This window comes from Chrysochloris asiatica, unplaced genomic scaffold (genome assembly GCF_000296735.1).
Source record: "Chrysochloris asiatica unplaced genomic scaffold, ChrAsi1.0 scaffold00472, whole genome shotgun sequence".
Taxonomy (NCBI): Eukaryota; Metazoa; Chordata; class Mammalia; order Afrosoricida; family Chrysochloridae; genus Chrysochloris; species Chrysochloris asiatica.
The window spans coordinates 229,480-239,516 of record NW_006408990.1 but is presented as its reverse complement, the minus strand read 5'-3'; the positions used below and the strand labels follow the sequence as shown (position 1 = coordinate 239,516).

The 10,037-nt window shown below is 45.6% G+C and overlaps 1 protein-coding gene across 1 annotated transcript in view; it reads right to left on the bottom strand.

Moving 5' to 3' along the window:
• The window catches only part of PIGG (phosphatidylinositol glycan anchor biosynthesis, class G), a 53,377-nt gene that overhangs the window by 19,631 nt on the left and 23,709 nt on the right, over window positions 1–10,037 (bottom strand). Inside the window, exons 6-7 of the mRNA XM_006877311.1 lie at window positions 2,856–3,068; window positions 1,175–1,392 (exon numbers count right to left, since the gene is read on the bottom strand). Coding sequence (XP_006877373.1) covers window positions 1,175–1,392; window positions 2,856–3,068 — 431 coding nt within the window. The remainder of the gene's footprint in view (window positions 1–1,174; window positions 1,393–2,855; window positions 3,069–10,037) is intronic.

Below are 10,037 nucleotides of genomic sequence, written 5' to 3'. Positions count from 1 at the left end.
AACACCCCCTTTCTAATATTATAGTATAACTAACACCCCCATTCTAATATTAGAGTATAACTAACACCCTCTTTCTAAATATTAGAGTATAACTAACACCCCCATTCTTAATATTATAGTATAAATAACACCCCATTTTAAATATTAGAGTATAACACCACCATTTCAAATATTATAGTATAACTAACAGCCCATTTCTAAATATTAGAGCATAACTAACAGCCCCTTTCTAAATATTAGAGTATAACTAACACCCCCTTTCTAAATATTAGAGTATAACTAATACCCCCTTTCTAAATATTATAACTAACACCTCATTTCAAATATTAGAGTATAACTAAAACCCCTTTCTAAATATTATAGTATAACTAACACCCCATTTCAAATATTATAGTATAACTAACACCCCCTTTCTAAATATTAGAGTATAACTAACACCCCCATTCTAAATATTAGAGTATAACACCCCCTTTCCAAATATTAGAGTATAACTAACAGCCCCCATTTCAAATATTATAGTATAACTAACACCCCCTTTCTAAATATTAAAGTATAACTAACACCCCCTTTCTAAATATTAGAGTATAACTAACACCCCCTTTCTAAATATTAGAGTATAACTAACACCCCCTTTCTAAATATTAGAGTATAACTAACAGCCCCCATTTGCCATTTGAAATATTATAGCATAGTTCACCCTGCTCACCCATCGCCCCCTCTCACCCTATGGAAAAATAATAAGTAAACCTCTTACAGAAAAACCTTGAAGGCCAGGATGACCCAAGGACACCTGAACAAACAGGGTAAAACTCAGCCCATCCATACAACCAAGATAAGGGTTTATTGGTGGGTTTACTCCCACTTACAGGATAAGGGGCTGCTGGAATATACCACCCCAGCTGACAAGACAAGTCTGTGTGTTCTAACCTCTCTGTGTTTCTTGTATAAAACCCTGTTCCCCTCCTCACTTTGGGGTCAGACACTCCGGCTGCCGGCAATGAACTTTGCTGTTTCTTTACGTTTTCCGAACTGAGTTCTTTCTGACTCGCGCTACCGCAACACGAGAAGTTCCATCCCCATGGTTAGTAACGCCAACATGGCACGGACTGCAGACAGCGGTGTTCTGGTTCCAGGTCTGAGTCCTGGCCATGTCCCTGAGCCTGTGACCCCGTACCTCCAGGACGATTACAGTGCCCACTGCCATGGAGTAGGTGTCGTACTGAGCCACCTGTCGGCTCAGAGATAGGCTCAGGGTCTTCAGGGTGTCCAGGTACTGCCTGAGGACCTTTGTGCCAAGGTTCAGAAGGACTTCTGAACTATTCTCCTCCAAGTAGAGTTGGATCCAATTCTTGTGCAACTTCTCTGACATTTGAAACTGTTCAAATCCGGGATCTAAAAAGAAAACAGGATATGTACTACACACACACACACACACACACGTTGTTGCTGTTAAGTGTTGTTCAGTCGGTTCCAACTCATAGAGCCCCTGTAAAGGGTTTCAGAGGAGCAGCTGGTGGGTTTGAACTGCTGACCTTGTGGTTCACAGTCCAGTGCTGATTCTACTGCACCACAACGAAAGTCCACTTATATGTATACGTATATGTGTGTGTGTGTGTGCATATATATATATACACACACACACATATACGTATATATATAATATCTATACATTAAGGAGCACTGGTACCGTAGTCGTACTGTAGTGGTTACGAATTGGGCTGCTAACCTCAAGGTCAGCAGTTCGAAACTACCAGCTGTTCCACGGGAGAAAGATGAGGCTTTTAGCTCCTGTAAAGATTTGCAGCCTCAGAAACCGTGTACAGGGTCGCTATGGGTCAGAACTGACTCCACAGTCTTTAACAATAACAACAACATATATATATATATAAATACATATCTCACACACATGCATCTAAGGGAGGAAACTCACTAGAAAACATGCAGACCCCAGGCTGGACACACAGACTTCCCCAGGCCCAAGGGAGCGCCTGCTTTCCAGCCCAAATGTGCCGGAGGGGCCACCTCCAGGGCACCACAGGTGTGAGATGCATGCCCCCCCCCCCTGCAGAGGAAGAGTCTCAGGACAGACCTCAAAGAAGGGAAAGCGGCTGAGGTGGTTCTGCTTCAACCCATACAGTTAAGACAGTCTTGTGGAGGGGGTTAATACATAAATATATTTATTTATTATAATCCTGTTTATTGTATTGGGGAACATTTCTTTTTTTACTTTCCTGAAGTAAAGACTTTATCATCTATGATCACTCTCTTTTTCTTTAACTACTTCCTGAAGTGAGTAAAGAATTTATAAACACTCTCCTTTTCTTTTCCTGAAGTAGGAATGCACGCCTTAAAAATTTGAACTAGCCAACCGGGTAAGGGAAAAGATTGTGCGGTCAAAGCCCTAGCCAATGGGCTGAGATGCAGCCTTGAGACTCAATCCGAGTGGACTGTCCACTCGGTGTGCTCGCTGGCCTGTCCCTGTGTGTACGGCTATGCACACGCACCCTCTTGCAGGAGTCAATCTTGCTTTGCCAAGGTCATTTAGTCTCACCGAGTGTCCTTTACTTGGAATCGGGATTCACGTGTAACAGTCTAACCCAGTGCCAAAGGAAGGGAGATCCCCAAGAAGAAAACAATCCCCTCCCACCACCATCAGTACCACCACGAGAAGGGAGGGAGGCGGTGGGGAGGAGGAAAGCGCAGGGAAGAGGATGAGATTAGAAGGGGAAGGAGACAGGTGTGCCAGGGTTCAGTTCAGGTGAGAGTTGGGGCTCTCAGGGCAGGATCCCTGCTGACTCAGTCACTAAACTCTCCCCCAAGTCTGCAGCTAACCCCAGGGAGACGGGCCCACTTACCTTTCTCATACAGAGGCACATTCTCTTGCAACAATTTGCTAAGCTGCACGGCATTTAAATGTAAAAATCTTAATTGTTCTCGCATGGACTTTCCTTCCACAACTGGGAATAAGAGCCGCCCCACACTGCTCTTTGGAATTGGCAAACCCAGTGAGATGGCCAGTGTGGCGGCCAGATCAGTCTGTTGGACGTGCTTCCGGTGTCTGACGTCACCTAGGAGAAGGAAACAGCCAGCTTCAGACTAGAAACTGCCAGCAGGGGTTTCTCTCTCACGTAAATGGCTCAGGAGCTGCAGGATCCTATCTGCCTACCAAGCCCCCCACATGCATCCTGGCAGGAACACTGATGAAACAAAAACTACAGTAAGACAAATCACAAAATCTGGACCTAGTGGGGCCTCCTCAGGTGATCAACTGACAGGACCTAGTGTTATGCCCAGAATTCCGGGGTCCCCAAACACCACCCAGGAGCCGTGTACCGATGTAAATACATTAGGGTTGTTTATTCAAGCTCGAGCCAGGTCTCTAACCTTATCCAACGCAGTGGAATAGGGAAAGAGCCCCGAACTTGAACTTATTGTCTGCAGGGTTTTTATAGAGTTTTCAAACAGCTCAGGTTTCTCAGCTTTACAATCTTTGGATTGGTTAACAATTGGCAAACTATGAGATGTTACAGTTTAATTGGTCAGGACTGGTGGTTTTTGTTCTTAGGCTAGGGTAAAGGAAAACATCTGGCCTCTGGCCTTGAGCTGCCTGGCTAATTATACATCTATCATTTTCTTGGAGCTAGAGGACGTGCTAAAGCTTATATACGAAATGGATTCTTCTCTTTGGTCCTACACTAGTAAGGAGGAAAAGGGACACCCCAGTCCTAAGAGGCCAAGGGCAGCCTGCAGACTGAACAGACTCAGAGACCCACCAATGAATCAAAGTCTGTGGACCTTGTCTGAAGCCTGAGCCAAGCTGAAAAACTAGAGAGACAGAAAGCGGAAACTGAACCCTGACTGTCTGATGATATTAAGGAATCACGGTTAGTTTTTCAAATAATAACGTCAAGATTACAGAGAAAACACACGTGGCTTTAGAGATCTACTTCCAAAAAACAAAGGAGAGGGGGCATGAGTGTGGGAGCAAGTGAAAGAAGATGAGACACTGCCCATAACTGGCCAGTAACTGTTGACACTGAAGGCTTGGAGATGGCCTATGGGATTGTGACATTTCCCAGAATACAGAGTGGCCTAGAAGACGACATTCCCATCCTGTGGGATGGACACTCCTATAGAGACTCCCACCGAGGCTGTCCACCCATGCATCACAAATGTCAGCCTGATCACACACCTGACCCCAGGACACAGACAAACCTCCACTCTTGGCCTCTTGACTTTGTCCCATCCGTCTGTCTGACTAGTTCTTGCCAGCACAAACGATTTCCATAGCTGGAGCCATGATTAGCTTTGGGCCCTGTCCTGTGGTCATTTCACCCACCCACTAATCTCCCCTCATCCCCACGTCCTTCTGGCCCAGCTACCACCCACGCTCTGGACAGCTAAGTCATCTTTGCAACATTCAATCAGCAAACAGGGTGATGAACATGTTCAAAATGGACTGTAAGAGTACTCATAAGTATCTGTGAACTGTCCGGTCTCAACAAAGCTTTGACAAAAGACAAGAAGACAGGCCTGGTTCATTAAACGGGCATCATGGGCAAGGAGGTCTAAGTGGGTGTGTCATACAGATCAGAGGAGGGGTGGAAGGACCCCTGGGCTGGGCGATGGTGGCACTAAAGTCAGGGAAGCAGACTCAGGGAGGCAAGAAGGCAGGCTGGGAAAAGAGCAGGAAAGGCGCAAGGCCAGCAGTCAGCAAGGAAGTGAAAGGTGGGAGGAGGTCAGAGGAGCACAGCACACATGAGGCAAGGAGGCCTCTGTCAGGGAGGAGAGGGTGCCACAGTCCAGATGGGCTGTTGGGGGTGAGTCCCAGAAGGAGACAAGTGACTGGGCTGGAGTCATCAATAGTCCTTCTGACAGGACCCTGTGACTGGGTGGCATTGCTAGTCAAAATACTTTTCAGTAGCGGAAACTCTAAAACCTCTACTGCTACTGACTGCAAGGTTGGCAGTTCAAACCCACCAGCTGCTCCTCAGGAGCAAGATGAGGCTTTCTGCTCCTGTGAAGATTTTCAATCTCAAAATCCTTAAACAGGATTGCCTTCAATATGGGTTGTGCCTCAACGTAAAGAAAACAAAAATCCTCACCACTGGACCAATAAATATCATCATGATAAATGGAGAAAAGATTGAAGTTCTCAAAGACTACATTTTGCTTGAATATATTATCAACACTCATGGAAGCAGCAGTCAAGAGATCAGATGACGTATTGCATTAGGCAAATCTGCTGCACAAGACCTTTTTAAAGTGTTGAAGAGCAAAGATGTCAGCTTGAGGACTAAGGTGTGCCTGACCCAAGCCATGGTATTTTCAATAACCTCATATGGATGCGAAAGCTGGACAGTGAATAAGGAAGACTGCAGAAGAATTGATGCCTTTGAGTTATGGTGTTGGAGGAGAATATTGAAAGTGCCATGGGCTGCCAAAAGAACCAATAGATCTGTTTTGGAAGAAGTGCACCCAGAATGCTCCTTGGAGGCCAGGATGGCTAAGCTTCATCTCTTATACTTTGGACATATTGTCAGGAGGGAGCAGTCACTGGAAAAACATACCAGGCTGGGTAAAGCGGAGGGTGGGAGAAAGAGAAACACCCCCAACCAGATGGCACAGTGGCAGCAGCACTGGACTCAAGCGTAACGATTGTCAGGACCTGTGGCTCTGTGTGTAGCAGGCTGTCAGGACCTGTAGTTCTCTGTGTGTGTGTGTAGCAGGCTGTCAGGACCTGTCGTTCTCTCTCTGTGTGTGTAGCAGGCTGTCAGGACCTGTCGTTCTCTGTGTGTGTGTGTGCAGCAGGCTGTCAGGACCTGTCGTTCTCTCTGTGTGTAGCAGGCTGTCAGGACCTATAGTTCTCTGTGTGTGTGTGTAGCAGGCTGTCAGGACCTGTCGTTCTCTCTGTGTGTGTGTGTAGCAGGCTGTCAGGACCTGTCGTTCTCTCTGTGTGTGTGTGTAGCAGGCTGTCAGGCCCTGTCGCTCTGTGTGGTTCTGAGACACACACACACACACACACACACAGAGAGTCGCTATGAGTCTGAACTAACTCAATGTCACCTGACAACAAAATGAGTCAGAACTGATTCCACCGGCAGCGAATCTGGGTTTGCTTTTTGTTCAGGTTGCCCTAGGAGTCCTGCTCTCTTCCAGTGCTAATGGAGAGGTGGGCAGAGACGAGGCTGGCTGCTCCCGGGGACCCAACAGCCTTGGAAACCCTGCGAGTCTGTGTGACAGGGCTGCTGGGAGGTGCACTGGAGCTGGCAGCGTTGGGTTTGGTTTAGGGTTCAGTTCAAGTGTCACTGAGTGACTGACTGACTATACTCATTAACAGTTCTAAACATCCAAATAATCACTTTCATACAGTAAAATTCCTACAAAGAGTAGGCAAAGAAAAGATGGTAAAAGGAGTTCTTCAGAGTGAAGCAAAATGAGTTAAGTCAGAAAATCAGACTTATTAAAGAAGAATGCTCGAGAAAGTATAAATGAAGATAAACACAACCTTTTCTTTTTCTTGTTCTTAACTGATTAGCAGGTTACTTCCCGACAGTCATGATCCCCTACTGCCATAAAGTCGGTTCTAACTGAGTGGCCCTAGAGGACAGAGGAGAACTGCCCTGTAGCAAGTCCAAGGCTATACAGCTCCAGGAAAAGACAGCCTCATCTTTCTCCCATGGGACAGCTGAAGGATTCAAACTGCCGGCCTTTTGCTTAGCAACCCAACGCTTAAATGGCTGTGCCACCCCCAAGAGTTCCCTGAAACACTGACAATGCTTAGATGTGGGATGATTCCAGCTGATGGACAATTGAACTGCTATCATCAGGGACGGGAGGGAGGACTGCGAACAGTCTTAGGGGAAACAATAGTGAACAATTTGTGAGGAGACTTAGCTTCACGGTAAACTTAAACCCAGGGCAACCACTGTAACATTTTTTTAAAAAGTACAGATTGAGACAAAATGAGCTCAAAAAATGCTCAATTAAACCAGAGAAGGCAAACAAATGAGTGGAAGACAAAAAAACAAAACAAAACAACAAAAGCAAAGGCAGCCCGTAGAAAACAGCTCCAACTATGGTGCTAGGAACCCACGCATATCAACAGTCACTTGACACGTGGATGGTAAAAAGACACTGAGGGAAAGATAGATACTCAGAGTGGACAAAAAACAAGAACCAACTAGATGTTGCCACGAGAAGCCCACCTTAAACGTTACCATGGATTAAACTGTCCATCAGAAATATGGCAGGAGCATGGCTCTCTAGCAATGAGGTAAGAAGCCAATCAGCTAGAGAGGGAGATTAACTGGGATATGGCCTCCAACACCTTTCATCTTGTAAGACAAAAGAAGAGAGAAGCAGCAGAAATCACAAACAAGAGGCAGGAATGGAGTACACGTTTCAGACCTGGGTCCCTACACTGACAGCCTCTAGACCCAGGGGCACACTGAAGCCACATGGAGACACATGGAGAAGTCCAAGGAACGCAGGGCCTATAGAAGCTGAAAGGAGACAGAGACCTCCCCCAAGAGCTGACAGAGAAACAGAGGTTCCCCACAGAGCTGGTGCCCTGACTATGGAGTCCTGGTGTGGTGCTGTAGCATCCGCATCCGACAGCAAGGTCGATTTCAACAGCAAGAGCGTGGGCTCAAACTCACCAGACGCTCCTCAGACACCTTATGCAGGATCGCTATAGTCGGAACCGACTGGATGACACTTAACCACACTGTAGTGGAACAAACGTCTGTTTATCAAAGATCTCCCTGTGTGGCGTATCTGCTATAGCAACACGTTAGGTGCTGTCACGTCGGTACCAACTGAATGAAACCCTGCCCAGGCCCACATCCATCTCACAATCCTCACTACGGTTGAGCTCATTGCTGCTGCCACTGTTGACAATCCATATCGTTGGGGGTCTTCCCCTTTTTCACTGGCCCTCCACTTCAGCAAGCATGATGTCCTTCTCCAGGAACTGGTCAGTCTTGATAACATGTCTGAAGTATGAGAGATGAAATCTGGTCATCGTGTCTTCTAAGGAAAATTCAGGCTGCACTTCTTCCAACACAGATTTGTTTGTTATGCTGGTAGGCCACAGTACTTTTAATAGTCTCCTCCAACACTGTATTTCAAAGGCATCAATTCTTCCACAATCTTCTTTATTCACTGCCCAGCCTTCACATGCAGATGAAGCTACTGAAAATACCATGGTTTGGGTAAGGCAGCCCCAGTCCTCACACTGATACCTTTGCTCTGGCACACCTTACAGGTCCTGTGCAGCAAATCTGCTTAATGCAATACGTCATTTGATTTCTTGACTGCTGCTTCTGTGAGTGTTGATGGCTGATCTGAATAAACTAAAGTCTTGGACAAGGAAGACAGGTTAATGCAAGCATTATTCAAATGTGTGCACCAAACACTAAAGCCAGTGATGATGAAATTGATGGATTCCACCAACTTCTTCAGTCTGAAATTAATCAAACAGGCAATCAATATGTATCACTAATTACTGGTGATTGGAAAGCAAAGGTTGGAAACAAAAAGGAAAGATCAGTAGTTGGAAAATGTGGCCTTGTTGATAGAAATGATACTAGAGATTGTACAATTGTTGTTGTTGTTTGCCATCGAGTCGGTTCCGACCCATAGCGACCCTGTACAGGGTTTCCGAGGGTGTAAATCTTTACGGGAGTAGAAAGCCTCATCTTTCTCCCGCGGAGCGGCTGGTAGTTTCGAACCGCTGACCTTAGGGTTCGCAGCCCGATTCGTAACCACTACGCTACCAGAGCTCCTTAGAGATTGTACAATAGAATCCTTTTAAACAACATACAAGATGACTATACACATGGACCTCACAAGACGGAATACACAGAAATCAAACTGACAACATCTCTGGAAAAAGCTCCATATCATCAGCCAAAACATGGCCAGGAACAGATAGTGGAACTGACCATCAATTGCTCAATGCAACTCCAGGTTGAAGCTGAAGAAAATTCAAACAAGTCCAAGAGAGGCAAAATATGACCTTGAACACTTCTCACCTGAATTTAGAGATCATCTCAAGAACAGATTTGATGAATTAGACACTAATGATTGAAGATCAGAAGAGTTATGGAATGACATCAAGAATATCATACAGAAAGAAAGCAAAAGGTCATTAAGAAGACAAGAACATCAGAAGAGACTCTGAAGCTTGATCTCCAGCATAGAGATAGTAAAGCACATGGAGGAAATGAGGAGGTAAAAGAGCTCAATAAGAAATGGAAAAGGGAAAAAAAAGGAAACGACAAAGGCAGCTCCAGAAGAAAACGTCAAATATTATAGTGACATGGGCAAAGACCTGGACTTCAAAACCACAACGGAAGAGCATGCTCAGCATTTCTCAAGCTGAAAAAACTCAAGCCTCTATTTGAAAAATGAAGGATTCTCTGGGCAAAATATTGAATGATGTTAAAATCATCAAAAGATGATGAAAGGAATGCACAGAGTCAATGTACCACAAAGAAATGGTCGATGTTCAACCATTTCAAGAGGTAGCATATGATCAAAAGTCAATGATACCTGACCCACGTGACCTGGCCCTGATGAATGGATGAACTTGACCTACACCTATGGATGCAGTAACCCAAAAGAGGGAACAAATCCTTACAGCAAGAAACATTCCCACCCCCTCCACACACAGAGTAGACAGAGATGGGCAACTTGGACATTGGATACCCAAATTGAGGGGGGGGTGGGGGGGGGAGGACAACAAAGACAAGAAGTGACTGGCTTACAAGCTTTCAAGAGGGAACCTAGACCTATGGGGCATGGAGGAAGGCAGAATCTCCAGCGAGTAGTATCCATCTGTCTAGGCAGAGCTGATGAAATGAAATGCAGAAGGGTCACTTGTGATACAATAGTGAATGATTGTTATCAGGACTGATTGTGAGGGTTGGAAATGTAAAGGTAGATGTTTTGTAGCAAGGAAGGGAGTGATTAACTCTCCAGTCTAGGAGCAGAGGTCTCTAGGACCATCAAGGGAGAAGAGCCAAGAGCGG